At 38.9% G+C, this 17543-nt stretch overlaps 1 protein-coding gene across 9 annotated transcripts in view; it reads left to right on the forward strand.

Moving 5' to 3' along the window:
• The window catches only part of NEK10 (NIMA related kinase 10), a 271626-nt gene that overhangs the window by 197269 nt on the left and 56814 nt on the right, over nt 1-17543 (forward strand). For all 9 annotated transcript variants that reach the window (XM_065539836.2, XM_065539837.2, XM_065539838.2 and 6 more), the window contains 3 exons: nt 5617-5800; nt 5897-5983; nt 8850-8904. In XM_065539836.2, the coding sequence (XP_065395908.1) occupies nt 5617-5800; nt 5897-5983; nt 8850-8904 (326 nt within the window). The remainder of the gene's footprint in view (nt 1-5616; nt 5801-5896; nt 5984-8849; nt 8905-17543) is intronic.

Here is a 17543-nt window from a genome sequence, read left to right on the forward strand (position 1 = left end):
TTCTTTTTTTGAGAAGGAGTCTCACTCTGTCACCCAGGCTGGAGTGCAGTGGCGCGATCTCAGCTCACTGCAAGCTCCACCTCCCGGGTTCACGACATTCTCCTGCCTCAGCCTCCCGAGTAGCTGGGACTACAGGCGCCCGCCACCACGCCCAGCTAATTTTTTTGTGTTTTTAGTAGAGATGGGGTTTCACCGTGTTAGCCAGGATAGTCTCAATCTCCTGACCTTGTGATCCACCCACCTCGGCCTCCCAAAGTTCAGGATTGTAGGCGTGATGAGCCACTGCGCCCGGCCTTTTTTTTTTTTCTTCTTGAGACACAGTCTTGCTCTATTGCCCAGGCTGGAATGCAGTAGTATGATCTCAGCTCACTGCGATCTCAGCTCACTGCAACCTCCGCCTTCCAGGTTTAAGCAATTCTCATGCCTCAGCCTCCCGAGTACCTGAGATTACAGGTGCCTGCCACCATGTCTGGCACATTTTTGCATTTTTAGTAGAGACCAGGTTTCACCTTGTTGGCCAGACTGGTCTCAAACTCCTGATCTCAAATGATCTGTCTGCCTCAGCCTCCTGAAGTGCTAGGGTTACAAGTGTGAACCACCACTCCCAGCCCCCATTGTTTCTTTTAAATGTTAAGTAGAATTACCTGATTCTGGCCTCGTTTGTAATGCTTTTGAATATATTCGTATATACATTTAGTTCTATTGGCATGTCAGTCTGCCGTCTTAGAAAAACATGGTGGTCAGTATTGTGATGGACCAGATCTTCTGTATTCTTAACATACGATAATTTCAGATTATGACATTGCTTTTCTTCTCCTCTTTGTTAGTATTATAACTAACAAAGTATAGTATTGTAGTAGAAAACCTGTATTTGAGTTAAAAGTGATAGAAAATCCTTTCATTTCTGATATGGTACTAGGTTAGTTATGGGAAAACAGTGAAACATTTTTAGCCATAATAAATTTGATACTGGATTTTTACAATGAATTGTAATGACCAATTTATTCCCTAATTTATTTAATTAATTTATTTAATTCCCTAATTCATTAATATGTAATAGTGCTTTTAAGAAGTTCTAATTAAGATAGTATCATAATAATGAGATAATTATGTCATGACAGTAACATTTTTAGTTTTGTATAAACATTTAAGAAGTTCAAAATAAATAAGATCCAACCTAAAAAGCGTATTTTCTTTATTATATAATCCATATAAATCAGTTATTTTTAGGGTCCCAAAACACCAGTTTTTCTGGTTTAACTATTGCTCTCTTAACTGTATATGGAGAATGGGGGAAGGGAAATTCTTCAAGATTCCTTGATGAAAATAGACGATGTTATCGTCCAAACCATTTTGGGAAAGCTGGACACAGTGCTGTGCCTCTGTATTTCCAGCTACTCTGAAGACCTAGGCAGGATGATCCCTTAAACCCAGAAGTTCGAGACCAGCCTGGGCAACATAATGAGACTTTACTTCTAAAAAGTAAACAAAACTAACTTTCAGGATCAAAGATTGAAAGATTTCCCTCTACCACTGAGTTGGGAGTGGAGACCAGGCTTATTTTATCAGCCCACCTCTCTGATGTGGCAAAGCCAAGTCTTCCATAGGGAGGCCTGGAGAAAAGGTTCCTATCTCACCACTAAAGTGAACATTTCACTCAGCTGTGGTCTAGTCCACAAGGTTCCTTAATCATCTGACCATGCTGGCTGATTTTTAAAAATATACCTTAAAATGTAGGGACTAAGTTTATTTACAGTAGTATGCAGTCAATGGCCTGTCTCCTAGTTTGAATTTTCTTTGTGCAATCATCCATGAAAAGTATAGAAGGCGGTGTGCCACTGATAAAAGATTACCTCAGCTGGATGAATTTCAAGCACCTGGTAGCACTAAATGGAGATATTTAAGGGTACAGTTTATTAACAAAACTGGGTAAAAATATACCTAATAGAATATGAACATTTCAGAACACAAAGAAATAGTGCATTTTTTAGTTCTAAAGTAAAGCATCTATAGGATGTAACTGGTGTTATCCTTTACATTTATTTCTTGATTTTCTTTCTCTCTCTCCTTCTAAAACTAACATTCTGGCAATTTTAAAAATTGCACTGATTTTAATAAAATAGATGCCCTTAATTTTCCTACTGTAGCAGTTAATTTGGGTAATGTCAGTCTGTTACTGTTCGAATTGCTATTCCACTGAAAATGTATTATGATCTGCTGCACACATAAAAATATTACATTATAATGCGCAAAATCGAGCTAAACATAATTGTGCCTATACTAGCGTGGTGACAGGAAGCATCTTCTGTCATGGTGCTGATTTCCATATCAGTGATAATTTTATTGTCTGATTTGCATTGTATTCTCCTTGCTGCCGTATTGATATCCAGAATGTGCCTGTCCATTCCTAGGACAGATGCATGCAGATGCCGAAAATATCTAGTTAACTCCCTCTCCTACTCCTTGAAAAATCTTAGTAATTAGAAAGTGAAAAAGACGATAGCAGCCAAATTCTGTCCCCAAAAGCTTTATCTTTTTTCTTGCCTAAATCCCTTTAATAGCTTAATGTACTTGCTGGATGTGTCTTCTGAGGACAACTTAATGGCTCAACTATTTATTGAGCCTTTGCAATGTGTAAGGCATTGTGCAAAGCACTAAAGGATGTAAAAGGGACTAAAGTGCCCCTAGTTCTTCAAGGAACAATTTTATAAAGAGATGGATACTCAAATACTCACAATGAAAAACTCCAGAAATCATAGTAGGGAAAATGTGTGGCATATGGTTTATGGCAAGGTCAAAAATTATATCAATTTTTTTGAAGAAAAAACTGCTGCAAGGGATTGTTATAGAAAAATAATTTATTTTTATTTTTATTTTTTTTTAGATGGAGTCTTTATCTGTCACCCAGGTGGGAGTGCGGTGGCACAATCTCAGCTCACTGCAAGCTCTGCCTCCTGGGTTCACTCCATTCTCCTGCTTCAGCCTCCCGAGTAGCTGGGACTACAGGTGCCCACCACCATGCCCGGCTAATTTTTTTTGTATTTTTTAGTGGAGACAGGGTTTCACCATGTTAGCCAGGATAGTCTTGATCTCCTGACCTCGTGATCTGCCTGCCTGGGCCTCCCAAAGTCCTGGGATTACAAGCGTGAGCGACCACGCCCTGTCTAGAAATACAAATTTTAAATCAAAACTATCCATTCTATATTATCATATTTTTATGCATACAGAGTCTGAAAAAGCATCTCTCTCAGATTGTAAATTTCCCTTTATCAGAATTTATGCAAACAGTCTATTACCCATGGATGAAATTTTGGCAGTTACAAGTGACTATTGATTTATGACCCGACTGGTTCTTGGGTTTTGGTTGCAAGTCCAGCCTCCTTAAGTCTCGAATTGCCTTTTTCAGCGGGGACTCCAGCTTCTCCTGACTCTTCATATGTTCAAAGAAAAATGTTTTCCTCTGATGTTTTATCCATGACTGTTCTTAAGAGAAATGAAGCCTTTGTTAAAGTTTTGCTAGTTTTAGAGATATTTGAATTCCAGTGTCTTAATTGCATCGACAGAATAAAAACTTTTCTCAATTCAAAAATTCTCCTTCATCTTTTTTAGCCTTGGTAACATTGACATATCTTGGGTGTAAAGCCCTTAAAAGGTTGCAGATGCCCGTTGTGGTCTTCAAGATAGGGTAGAAGATGATTTACTTCAAATAAAAAAGGTCATAAAAAGGAAAAGGCCTTGAATTGGGTTTTTATTTCTATGCAAATTTCTAATGACTTCAGTGGAGGATAGTTAGAGGAAGAAGGGTTTTGTGGTTTGGGACCAAGAAAAGAGGAAGGCATGGAAGAAGTTGAGTTGGTTTTGCAATAAAGTTTTGAGCCTTAGAAAGAGCTCCTGGATTTGGTATCAGGGGTTGAGTGTAGCAGAGCTGAGGCTGGCCTTAAAGGCCCCATACTAGCCTTAGGCATTGGAAAAATTTCTGAGTAGCACATATCTTTTGCCGGAGAGTGGCCAAAGCATTTCCCATCTCAGGTTGTAAGTTAGCCAACCAGGGTGGACCTCAGAAGCAGAAATTAGCACCTCAAAGTCATAAAACCACATTTGAACATTTGATGTACTAATTATGGAAAATCAAAGTTAAAATACTCCTTCACCTGCAAATTAACTTCAAGAAAACAAGGAGCTTGGTGAAACTTTGAAGAATCACTGAAAAGAATCTCAGGGAAACGAAAGTTTAAACAGCAATTGATCAGACAGTTTGCAATGCACAAATGTTTTTAATATTTTTTAAATCTTTTCATCTTACGTACAGAACATAAACATATGAAAGCTTTTAGAGGTTTACTTCTGACTCTAGTTATCCCTAAGAACTTAGGTTTACTTCATCTGCAAATTCTATTATTACGGAGTTTTTAGAAACCTGTGCCTTGAAGCTGTGTCATTTTAACTGTAGGAAAAAAATAAAAAGCACATACATCTGAAATAAAATAAGTCTGTCTCTCAAATGGGCATCATTGGGGCCTTTTAGTCAAGAAGTGCTAGGTAATTTGCGAGTAAATCATCTTGTATGCAATTCATAGAGGGAATTCTTTCCCCTTCAATAAATGCACCTTTTTCTTTCTTCTCACACTCTCTGCCTGTTATCCTTTCCTCCATCATGGCCTTTCTTTGTCTTTTTGTCTACCTGTTCTGTAGCTTTGCTTTGTCAGCGCTGTTTAGCCCCACAGCCTAAGAAGGCTCTTCACACTTGCTGCAAATAGTCCCACACAATGAACGTCTTAGGTTTTAGAGTTGCTTGGGTAAAGAAACAAGTGGTATTTTTTACTGATTCATAGTCATTCCTTCCACACGGTCTTTTTGTTAGGAAAACAAAAACTTCCGGCATTAGTGGCATTAATTAATTTATTTTTATTGACCCTTGAGACATAATTTTTGCATTTTCTAATACTATTATTGAGGGAAATGTGGAACTGCACAACCAGATTGATGACTTTGTAGTGCTATCATAATGGAAATGCATCCATCTGTTTTGGAGGATTCAGGAGGATACTGTGGCTGGTTCTACAGGGAGTGTTCAAGCCAGGCAGTAGTGTAGAGTCCCAAGTGGTTTGTAAGTTCTGTTCTCTGTAGCCCTTCTTTTTTTGGAAGACCTTGCCACTCACTCTCCATGGCCTGGCTTTGTCTGCTACTAATTTTCCTGGAGTTTTGAAGAGAATAAGCTTTGCTTATTTGCTATGGTACTGAGAGGATTTGATAGCAAATATTTTTGAAAAAACTTAAAGAAGAGAAATTTCTCCTAAATTGATGTAGTCTATTTCTTAGAAGTAAATTTGCCCCCACCCCCCGCCACCTGTACTGGGTTGTATGGGCCTTTTCTACTGAGCACTCTTGCCACCTCCCTCCTTTTTGATCCAATGTAGCTTATAGACTTGCATCTTTCTGTATTTATGGACCGAACAGATTGTGAACCAGGTGTGTAGGTGGAACTACTGATGCTTCTTCTGCATCAAACATTTATATTGATATTTGAAGCAGTTAATATACGTTCTAACAAGATTTAGGTCCTATAGAAGGAAGGATGGAGAAAGAGGCTATGAAAAACTGAATTTCTCTTTCCAGGAGACCTTTGAGAAGGCAAGCTTGAGTAGCAGCAGCAGTGGGGCAGCCAGCCTGAAAAGTGAACTTTCAGAAAGTGCAGACCTGCCCCCCGAAGGCTTCCAGGCCTCCTATGGTAAAGACGAAGACAGGGCCTGTGACGAAATCCTGTCAGATGATAACTTCAACCTGGAAAATACTGAGAAAGGTACTGCTAGTGGCAGTGTGTAAGCATGAATGCATTCTGGACTCCTTCCCATTTCAAGACCCATTTGCGTTTCTATTGTTTTTAATTCATGTGCAGATATATATTCAGAGCTAGATGACGAATTGGACATTTCGGATAACTCCAGCAGCTCCAGTTCAAGCCCTCTGAAAGAATCTACATTCAGTAAGCTTTCTTTTATCAATTTGCCATTTGCGGGATTCCAGAAGACAGTGATTTGGAAATCATACTTGAGTCAAGCAAATATCACCATATACGTAACCCAGTGGTTTGTTTTTCAGGTGCAATGCTAATTAGGACAGATGTGTCTGTCTCTCTGACAGAGCCCAAAGGTTAGCCAGCACAGTGGTTTTATATTTTCTCAGCTGTCAAATGAATAGTTTTATTATTTCTACCAGCAAATGCAGGTTCTAACTAGAGAATCAGAATATCTTGGAGACAGCCAAATAACCACGGGAGTAATGGACATGACCTTTTACGAGCCTGTTGGTTAGAGGAATTCAAAGTCTGTAGAAGAAATTGGTCTTGGTATAGACTAATTTTTGTACAATTTTATTTATATAAATCTAAAGGCCTGTGTTACATTTAAAACAATAAAACAAAAAAAATGTTTTTAGAGTTATAAAAAATATGACATATAAAATCAGTTCATAATGTTAATCTTGACTCAATTTAAAACAGTAAAGAAAATAGTCATACTGGGATATGGGAAAGAAAAGGAAAAGGTATATTTAGATAAAATTTAAAGATTATAAAGAGAGATAGAATCAAACATACTCAACAAACCTGAAACTAAAAGAGAAGTTAAAATGGAAAATGAAGATAAACAATTTTTTTTGAAAAGAGTAAGTTGAGACTGGGCGCGGTGGCTAACGCCTATAATCCCAGCACTTTTGGAGGCCGAGGTGGGTGGATCACAAGGTCAGGAAATCAAGACCATCTTGGCTAACACGGTGAAACCCTGTCCCTACTAAAAATAGAAAAATTAGCTGGGCATGATGGTGGGCACCTGTAGTCCCAGCTACTCGGGAGGCTGAGGCAGGAGAATGGCGTGAACCCGGGAGCCGGAGCTTTCAGTGAGCTGAGATGAGATGGCACCACTGTACTCCAGCCTGGGTGACAGAGACAGACTCCATCTTAAAAAAAAAAAAAAAAAAAAAAAAAGAGTAACTTGATAAAATATTAAAAACTGTAGGGAGAAATATTCTGAAATAAATTAAGTGAAAATAATTCTCCTCAGTGACTATACTATGAAAATCTCATAAAACAACATTTAAAATAGCCTCTCTAAGGACCAAAGTAGAACCCTAAGGATTTAGCTACATTCTTTGTCCTTTCCAAACTTAATTGGTCCATTAAAATGATGACTAGATGTTCCAGATTTTCTGGGACAACCCCAGTTTTCAATATTCTGTCCTATTTTCTCTGTAAATCCCTGCCTTCTAGGTGTATTAATTTGCGATTGGGAAAACATGAAGCTCATATGGGAAAAATATTTATGCATATAAACACATATAACAAATTCCAGAAGAAATTTATTACTGACTGTTTTGAGATAAGTTCAGTGTTCTATATACCTGGCAGCAATGGTGGGAGGGTTAGTGGGGAGGTAGGAAAGAGATGCTTGACCCTTAAATTTGCATGTGGTAACTTGGCAAGGATGGTTATGACATTTTATTGCATGACATTTTATTGTGTTTTGTTAGATATTAATAACAGGGTTGTTTTTGTTTGTTTAGACATTTGCTTTAGAAAAAAAGCCCTTAAACAAACCTGACAAATAAATGACAATTTGTAACATATTTTAGCTCATGTTTTCATAATCAAAGACAATTTTTACAGTATGTACAATTGCTCAGGTAACAGATTCAGCATTGTTTTTTGTTGATATTGTGGTTTGCCATGAATAAAGCCATGTTTGTTTCTTGAATGTTGTTTGACTGCTTTCATGCTACAGTGGCAGCAGAATTCAGTTGTGACAGACATAGTATGGCTTGCAAAGCCTAGAATATTTCCTACCTGCCATTTACAGAGAAAAGTTTGACCTTAGAACAATATGAGAGTGTTTATAGACAAAGCCATTCATGGAATATATATGTTCTTTATTATTTTGAATTTTATAAAAAACTTATTTAAATTTTTTTGGTATATAATATTTGTTCCTATTTATGGATACTTGTGATATTTTGATATTTGCATACAACGTGTAGTCATCAAATTACACATTGTGTGGGTAATTCAGATATTGATCACCTCAAACATTTATTATTTATTTGTGTTGGAAACATTTCAAATGTCCCCTTCTAGCTATTAAATATGCAATAAATTATTGTTAAACATTTTCTTTATCCATTCATCTGCTGATGGGTACTTAGTTTGATTTCGTATCCTGGCTGTTGTGAGTAGTGCTGCAATGAACACGAGAGTGGAGATATCTTTTTGATATACTAGCTTCCCTTCTTTTGGATATATGCCAGTAGTAAGATTGCTGGATCATATAGAAGTTCTGTTTTTAGTTTTTTCAAGAGAATCTTTATTTATTTATTTATTTATTTATTTATTTATTTATTTATTTGATACGGAGTCTCGCTCTGTCACCAGGCTGGAGTGCAGTGGTGCAACTCGGCTCACTGCAACCTCCGCCTCCTCGGTTCAAGCGATTCTCCTGCCTTAGCCTCCTGAGTAGCTACAGGCATGCTCCACCACACCCAGCTAATTTTTGTACTTTTGAGTAGAGACAGGGTTTCACCATGTTGGCCAGGATGGTTTCGCTCTCTTGACCTTGTGATTCACCCACCTCGGCTTCCCTGAGTGCTAGGATTACAGGTGTGAGCCACCACACCCGGCCGAGAACCTTTATACTGTTTTCCATAATGGCTACACTAATTTACAGTCCCACCAACAGTGTGTGAGTTCCCTTTTCTCTGCATCTTCACCATCATTTGTTGTTCAGCATTGTTTTATTAAAACTTAGAAAACAAAAGATTTGCAGAAGAAATAATGTAAACTTATTTCTATTTTCTCGTCTCAGACATTTTAAAGAGAAGTTTTAGTGCTTCAGGAGGAGAAAGACAATCCCAAACAAGGTAGGTACAAATTGAGCTTCTAGAAATATTTTTTGATTTTGCAGAGCTGAGTTATTGATGGCTGAATTGAAACCTGATAGCCAGAAGTTTCCATGTGCCTGTGGAAATAGAAGGAGTTAGAGCTTACTTGCCCAGAACCATTTATAGTTCACCAAGTAGCATACTGAAACAGTGCTGATCTTGGACTTGGGTCTTAGTCTAGCTCTGCCTTTTTCTAGCTTCGTGACCTTGAGCAAATCAGTTAGCCTCTCTGAGCTCAAGGGTGGGCCAGCAGGGTAGGGCAGCTGTGCTCCATGAGGTCATGTGGAGCCCTGGTCTTATATCTTGTTCTTCCATATCCCCAGGGTATAGATTTCATCTTTTTGACCAATATGACTTACGAGACCACATCCTACCTCCAAGCCAGCAAGAAGAAGAAAGGGGAAGTAGAGGCACCCCTCTTTCTTTTAAGGATATGACCCAGATGTTATGCTCATCACTTCTGTTCACATACCATTGGCCAGAACTTCCTCATATGACCACAGCTAGTTGCAAGGGAAGGTGGAATATGTTTGGGAGATTATCTTTTAAAAGCAAAGTAAAATTGTTATTTTAGGACAGCTTGCTGTGTCAGTGGCAGTTGTTTCTTAGAGCAGGGACTGAAACAAAACTATTAGATTGAGCCTTCTGCAAGTTCTCCTGACCTTCATGGGAGCCCCTTCACTGGCACTGGGTGAGATCAGAGGGAGCAGAAACTTGATTGCAATGTTCCAGAGGCAGACATAGGAGGCATTTAAGAAGCTGAGAAAATGAGCTGGGAGAGTGAGCTGGTGGGGAATGTTTGATGGAAAAGGACCTCTTAGAATCAGGATGAACTCAGAGCATTTGGGACAGGGGAAGGAGGAGAGATTAGAGAGGAAAAGAGATAACTGACAGTGTACAGTTGCAGCGTAGACCACAGCCAGAGGAGTGGGCCTGGAGAAGATGAGTGGCAACTCCTTCTTTGTGTCTGAAGAAAGGGAGGTGAAGATAAAATTAAGCTAGAGAAATAGAGAAAGGGAGATTAAGGAAGAATATACTTTATGGTTTCTGTATATTATTATTATTATTATTAAGATAAAATCTTGTTCTGTCGCCCAGGCTGGAGTGCAGTGGCATGATCTCAGCTCACTGCAACCTCTGCCTTCTGGGTTCAAGTGATTCTCCTGCCTCCGCCTCCTGAGTAGCTGAGATTACAGGTGCCTGTCACCATGCCTGGCTAATTTTTGTATTTTTAGGAGAGATGGGGTTTCACCATGTTGGCCAGGCTGGTCTCGAACTCCTGACCTCAGGTGATCCACCCACCTTAGACTCCCAAAGTGCTGGGATTACAGGCATTCGCCGCTGTGCCCAGCTGGTTTCTATGTGTTAGATGATATTCTAGGCCACAGATAAGAGGACTGTCTAGATTTGAGGAGTATATTCAGCTAGGAGCAGCCAATGTTGAGATAAGAACTGAGCAGAGAATGGAGGAAGGACTGCCAGACTGCTCTGAGGCTGGGGCACCTGTTGAGGTTGGGCCACGTATAAGTGGTGATGCCAGGCAGGGGTCTTCAGAGCTGTGGGATGATTCCCACTCAGGAGGTGGCAGCATCTGTGTGATAAAATGCTAAGGCTGCGATGTGCTATAGCAGGCATGGCTTTTTGGATACAAGCAAAGGAGCCTGACTCTAGCTAACTTACGTGACCGGGGTTTTTTTAGAAGGCATTATGGGGCTTGTGTAATTTAAGACTCTGGAGGATCAAGCTTGGGAAGGCATACGAGCCAGTTCAGTCCCTGAAGTCTATAAAGGAGACATTTTTGGGAGGCTTGTAAGGGCAGGAGAACTCTGGGATAAATAAACTCCCAGCTTGTTTATTCCATTCTCATGTCACCTTTCTTAGGATTCAAAATCTTGAGAGAGAGAGAGCCAGATTGAGCTGGCTGGGATCAGGCGCCTGTTTACTGCCTTGAGGAGAGCTGAGGTCCTTGACTAGTCCATCAGGGGTGCTTGCTGAAGGGAGCAGGTGTTAGTGCTGGGCAGCCTCAATGGAACCATCTGGATCTATCTCTGGGTTTGAGGGTGCTGGGAATCGCATAATGTAAATGAAGTTCAGAAGAACCTGCTCAGCAAATTCCTGGAGGATTCAGTTAGGTGACAAAGGAAGGTTCCTATAGACAAATCCTTTTCTTGTTTAGTCAAAGGTGTATCAGTGATACATTTATCTTCTTCAGATGAAGACCAGGAGGAGTTAGGATGGAGCCTTTTAATTTCCTAACTTTTTCCCAGTGTTTCTGGGAATAAAAACCCAAGAAAAACTTATCGATAAGGGGTGTGATCTGTCAGAAAGATATTCGAGAAAACCCTGTAAGACCTCATGGCATTCTTTACTGGGCCAAAGTGCAAAGGAGTCATGGTCAGAAGTAATGGGGAGGGCAGGGGAAAGAAAAGTAGTCCAAAATGCCAAAGAGAACCACAATGGGTGTTTGTGGGGACTGGAGATTTGAGTTAGAAGATCTTCCAAAGGATCTTTAGGGCTTGCTAGTACCCAATATTCCCCACTGGCTGACTTTCTGTCACTAACAAAGCAAGTATTTTAGTTCAAAAGTAAATTATGACATATGGTGTACTCCCAGTTAAGTGAATTTTATATTAAAATGAAAATTTCCAATCAGATGAATGTAGGTATCTTGGCCCTGTCAAAAATAATTCTACTCTTTTTTGAAAGGATCCATGGAAAATTGTCTTATTTACACAAATTGGTTGATGTCCACCCCTTCAAAAACAAACAAAAACCCAATATGGTCTATATCTTTTAGACCTTGAGATGGTTTTTAAAAAGTTAGCCATTAACTAAATACTTTAAAACAAATTGGGTAAGCTAGAATCAGCAGAAAGGCAAAGTTTAATCTGAAGATCATTGAAACAGGGATATGGAACAAGCTTTAACTTGGGGTTATGACCAGGTCAACAGATGGATATGGAAAGTGGCCCATACATTGAAGTTGATGTTTTGGAAAGTATGTTCCAAGGTGAACGGGACCTGACCTAAAGCAACATTTGCAAAATTGTGCCATGAAATGTGGTAATACAGTGTGACATGCTACCAGGGAACACAGGTTTGTTTAAGACAAGCTCTCTTCCTTCAGGGAGCTCACAGGGAAGTGGAAAGACAAGGGCAGACTTCAGAAGAAAATAAATGGTAAAAGACAGCCTTTGATTTATGCCAAATAAGAGGAGAGAAAATTAATAACTTTTGACTCCCTCCCAGGTAATCTCCAGGGCTTCTCTGAATTAAAAGGAGACAATACCAAAATGTATTTATAATTCTTTAAAGAACATTAAATAAAGCTAAAGTTATTTGCAATCTAATTTGTTTAGGATTTTTCTGGGTTTCTTTGTTTATGAATGTGAAATGTGAACCCATCCTGCAAAATATTTAGAAGCTAAATAAGAAGTTTGAATATAAAAGGAGATAGCAAAACTACATAATAGAATAAAAATAAATTGAAAATCCAGCCTGTAGAGGGTTTTCTGGTTCTTTTGTTTTGTTTTGTTTTGTTTTTTTCCTATTCTGTGCCATGTATAAAATGGTATAACAATTACAAGGAGACTCTGGGCAGCTCTCCCACTTGGGGACCCTTACTGGCTCTTTAAAAAGGCCCAATGAGAGAAGTCACAGGGAAGGACATATGTGTTCTGACCACAGCCTCCAAAATATAGAAGTCAGATGTGGCCCTGGTTAAATATTAATGGTACTAAGAGAAAGCTTAAGCATAAATTCTTAACTTTGGTCAGATATCAGATATCAGGAGCCAGATTTAAACCAATTGCCTGCTGAATAACTAACATAACTCCCTAATAACTTAGGATATGCTTTTGGGCAAATGATCCAGACAAATGGATAAAACATGAGCAAATGGAACTAGGAGGGATAGCCCCTGCCTCCTTAGAGACATTTTGAAGTCTCAAGGCTGGAGAATAATATTAGAACTGGAAGGCACCTGGGAATCCAAGCCATCATTAGTTGATACAACTTTTTTTGAGGAATATAGTTAATGGCAAGATCAAGAGAGGAATAAGCCCCAATTTCTTTGAAATTTCCAACTTTAATCATTTTCAAATTTGAAATGAAATCTTTTATATCTATTACTATTTGCTAGGAAGGCATTAAGAATCGGCTTGACTTTTACCAGTTTTTATGCGGGTTTCGTAGGCTGACCTAGTATACACACATTGAGGATTATAATCCAGCAAGTCATAGCATATTATTTCAACTTACAATATTCTCTGTAGTGGAACTTCATAATGCTCACGGGGGCTTCAGCCTCTTTATCACATATGCTCAGGTCCTAGTAAAGTTTAGTCGTTGTTTTACGACCATCTTAAGAACCTTCATTCATTTATTTAATTGATGGATATTTATTACTGTGTGCCGAGTATGTGCCAAACTATGCCTAATTCATCTTTGCCTTCTCCAGGGCACAGTGTATTGCACATAGGTACCAACCTACAGATACTGATTAATGAATAGATGAATGATTGTTATCATAGTGTAAATTCTTTATCTCATTACCAAGGACTGAAATCTTGCCTACTGACAGCCTTTGCCATAGCCACAGCTTAAGGCACATTTTTTTTTAAAGGGATCCTGTTGCTCAGGCAACAAGATTTCTCCACGTCTGCTTGCCTCCTGTCGCCCAGGCAACAGAGTATAGTTGGCAGGCTGGTTTGAGACACTGGATGTTTGTGGTATCAAAGATGCCTGTGGTTCACAACTTTTTTGATTTGTCAGTGTATGCATAATTGTATTTGACAGTGTGCTCCTAAGTCTAAGTCTTTTTTTTTTTTTTTTTTTTGAGACGGAGTTTTGCTCTTTTGCCCTGGCTGGAGTGCAGTGCGCCATCTCAGCTCACTGCAACCTCTGCCCGCTGGGTTCAAGCGGTTCTCCCGCCCCAACCTCCCTAGTAGCTGGGATTATAGGCACCTGCCACCACACCCAGCTAATTTTTGAATTTTTAGTAGAGATGGGGTTTCGCCATGTTGACCAGGCTGGTCTCGAACTCCTGACTTGAGGTGATCCACCGCCTGGGCCTCCCAAAATGGTAGAATTACAGGCATGAGCCACCATGCCAGGCCTCTAAGTCTTTATATGTAAAGATGATTGTGGAGGTTTGTGATCATTCAGCATCATACTTGTGACTGGAAAGACCTTGTGTATTTTCAGTACCTGTGGATCTTGCCTCCTAAAAGCAGAAGTTTTGCTTATTTTGTAGCTTTTCTCCCTCCATCTTTTTCATAATCTGTATCTGGTTTTACTTTGGAGGAATAAATACTGCATGATTACTCCTTGCTAGAATCAACCTGGCCCATCTGCCAATGTCACACTCCAGCAGTCTTAACAAAAACAAACAAAAAAACGCATAGTAAGACCACTTTGTTTCTTTTCTGTGATAGTTCTATACTTTCCTGGTTTAGTGCTCCTTTGTTATGAGATATGTTATTTGGGTACAAGGGGATAGGCACAGGAGCATTATACTACTTTGTTGTCATGATACCAACTCTATTAACATTATAGATACATAGGAGAACTCAAAGCTACATAATGTTGCTTATTCACACAGGATGTATGTATGAATGTCACTGCCTGAAAGAGAGCTTCAGCTATAAAATGCTCATTAGCTCACATGGTGTGGTTGCAGTAGTTTCAGAAGGTATTACCTTACTATTGTAAGCCAAACCTCTCATTTCATAAGGTTTAATTATTTTTATCAATATCAAATAGTATTGATACTTTTCACAATTGAATTAAATGATGGAATACACTCATAATGCATGTGAAAATGTTTTCTTTGTTCAAATATATATTTCAAGGAATTCCTATGAGAGATGAAATTTTAGGGCTTCATTCTCTTCTTGGCCAGGACTCTGCTGGCAAAATAATTATCCAAATAATTCACCTTGCTCTTGACTTAATTCAGTGAAAAGTCTATTTAAAAAATTAGAAAGCTACTTCCTGGATTATTCACTTTATCTGTTAGTGTTTTGGGGTGGAAGTTGTAGGCTAACACTCATTTTCAGCACTTCAGTTTCTCTTTTGCCTTATTAATTCCAGATGAGGTCATACTAGGTCTGAAGAGAGCTGGAAGGGATGGCCTTTTAGAATTCTTTCAGCCTTCTATTTTTCTGAAATTCTTCCATCAGCCTGAAGTGCTGTTGGTCAATGCCCATTTCAAAATTTTCAGAGAACACAAACTATAATATATTAAGCCTCTTCACCAGAAACTATTTCTGGAATGTTCTCTGTGTGAAATCACTTTGGTATATTTTTCAGCTTGTGATACGATGGGGACACCACCCTCTGTAGCCATAATGCTCTGTTGGGCATAAACATTCAATGTGGTTCAATCTAGAGGCAGTCTTCCCCCAGGCTCTGCATAATTTCTATCGTTTGTCCATCTGTGAACTCAACAATTGCATAGTTAAAAGCTGTCACTTCTGGTCACAATGAGCCTGTTCTATTTTGAAATTTCAGATGACTATATTTTCTTGCGGTTAGTGATATAATTTCCAGAGAAATTGACATTTATTTTCTGCTATCTCTATGCAATCTTTTAAGTCCCAAGACTGTGGAAACTATTTATTTTCACCATCCCATCTCCAGTGTCCAACATGGTGGCTATACATTGTGGGCACTTAATAAATATTTCTCGAATGAATGAATGAATGTGTAATGGTTCTTTTTAAAGATTCCCTAAAGTTTATTAAAGAGTAATTTAAAATTATATAAAGGAATAGCAGAGGCGGCAGCAACTCAGCATTGTCAGGGTGTTCTATGTCACATATCCCACTAGCACACATTATGCATAGCATTTGCTAATACGTAAAAATGTTTGAAATGTTAGATTCTTCAGGACATCTGGAACAGTCATCTTGCAAACTCATCATGTGAGTGATTATCAGCTTTTCAAGAACATGAATAACCTGATGGATACAAGTTTGCCTCCAGTTGCATTTGTATTCACTTTTTAAAAGAGTGGGATTCAGGAGGTATTGCAGGTTTAGCAGCTACATGGCATGAATGTAGTAAGCTTATGAAGACAATGACCAACACTTAAGGAAGGGCAGACCACATTGTTAAGTATGGAGGCCACTAGGCACATGTGACTCTTGAGCAGCTGAAATGTGGCCAGTGCAACTGAGGGACTGAATTTTAAATTTCATTTAATATTAATTAAGATGTAAAATAATAAGATATCTCAATTTTTATATGTTGAAATAATATTTTGGATATTTTTGATTAAATAAAATAGATTTATTTCACTGTATTCTTTTTACTTTTTAAAACATTTGGCTACCAGAAAACTTAAAATTATGTTTGATGCTTACCATCAGTTTCTATTAGACAGTGCTAGCCTCATCTAGAAGGCTAAGGGTCAAAGTTATTCGGAAAGCATTTGCTGGGATATGGCATTTGTGCAGGCATACGAGGAGCTGGAACAGATGTTCTGCTTCTCAGCTCAGCCCTGAGGTTGTCCTGCCTACACATGGGCACTGCTGTGATCATGTCTCTTTTCAAACTTTCTGAGGGCAGGATCAGCTTCATTTCTTTTTTTGAACGTGCTCCTTATCTCAGGGTTAGGGAAAGTATATAAACTGTTAAAGGCTGGCGGGTTCCATTTACTTTTCAAGGCTCTGGAACTTTGAGCTCAGAATGGAACAGAATATATTATGGGATCAAGAGAGTGCTACCCTGGTGAAAATCAGGAGGGAATGGAAAGGAACAGGGAAGAAACTCATAAGTGGATACAAAGATTTTGGTATTATTCTAGTGCTTAAATTGGGTGGTAGGTAAATGAGTGCCAATTTTGTTACACTTAATAACACAGGTAGGTGTTGCATGCATGTATCAAAAAATCTATGATTAAAACAAAAGGGTTGGGACAAGAGACTTATCAGCCATGTTTACTTGTATTTAAATTCCTGTATTTATTCCTACTTAATAAATACCTATCATGTGCCTTATACATAGTAGATGTATGATATATTTTTGTTGGATTGCATTAAGTTTAAGAATGATTCTTACAACTTGTCAGGGCACAGATGTTTCTTATTTCGTTCCAGAAAACTATTAAAAAATTGGTTCTAGGCTGGGCGTGGTGGTTCACACCTGTAATCCCAGCACTTTGGGAGGCTGAGGTGGGTGGATCACGAGGTTAGGAGATCAAGACCATCCTGGCTAACATGGTGAAACCCCGTCTTTACTAAAAGTACAAAAAAGTTAGCCGGGCATGGTTGTGGGTGCCTGTAGTCCCAGCTACTTGGGAGGCTGAGGCAGGAGAATGGCATGAACCCAGGAGGTGGAGGTTTCAACAAGCTGAGATCGCGCCACTGCGCTCCAGCCTGGGTTACAGAGCGAGAGTCGTCTCAAAAAAAAAAAAAAATGGTTACAGTGGAAAAAAAAGGCTGAAGGTGATTTACACATATCCCTGGTACAGTCTAAGGCCACCTCCAAGGCAAACAAGGGATGTTAATAACACTGGCAACTTTAGGAAAGATAATTATTTTCAATGCAAAAAACATTTTATAGGAAGAGGAATAAAGTTTTTTTTGTTTGTTTTTTGTTTTGTTTTGTTTTTT

The sequence above is a fragment of the Macaca fascicularis genome, chromosome 2 (genome assembly GCF_037993035.2).
Source record: "Macaca fascicularis isolate 582-1 chromosome 2, T2T-MFA8v1.1".
In the NCBI taxonomy this organism is placed as follows: Eukaryota; Metazoa; Chordata; class Mammalia; order Primates; family Cercopithecidae; genus Macaca; species Macaca fascicularis.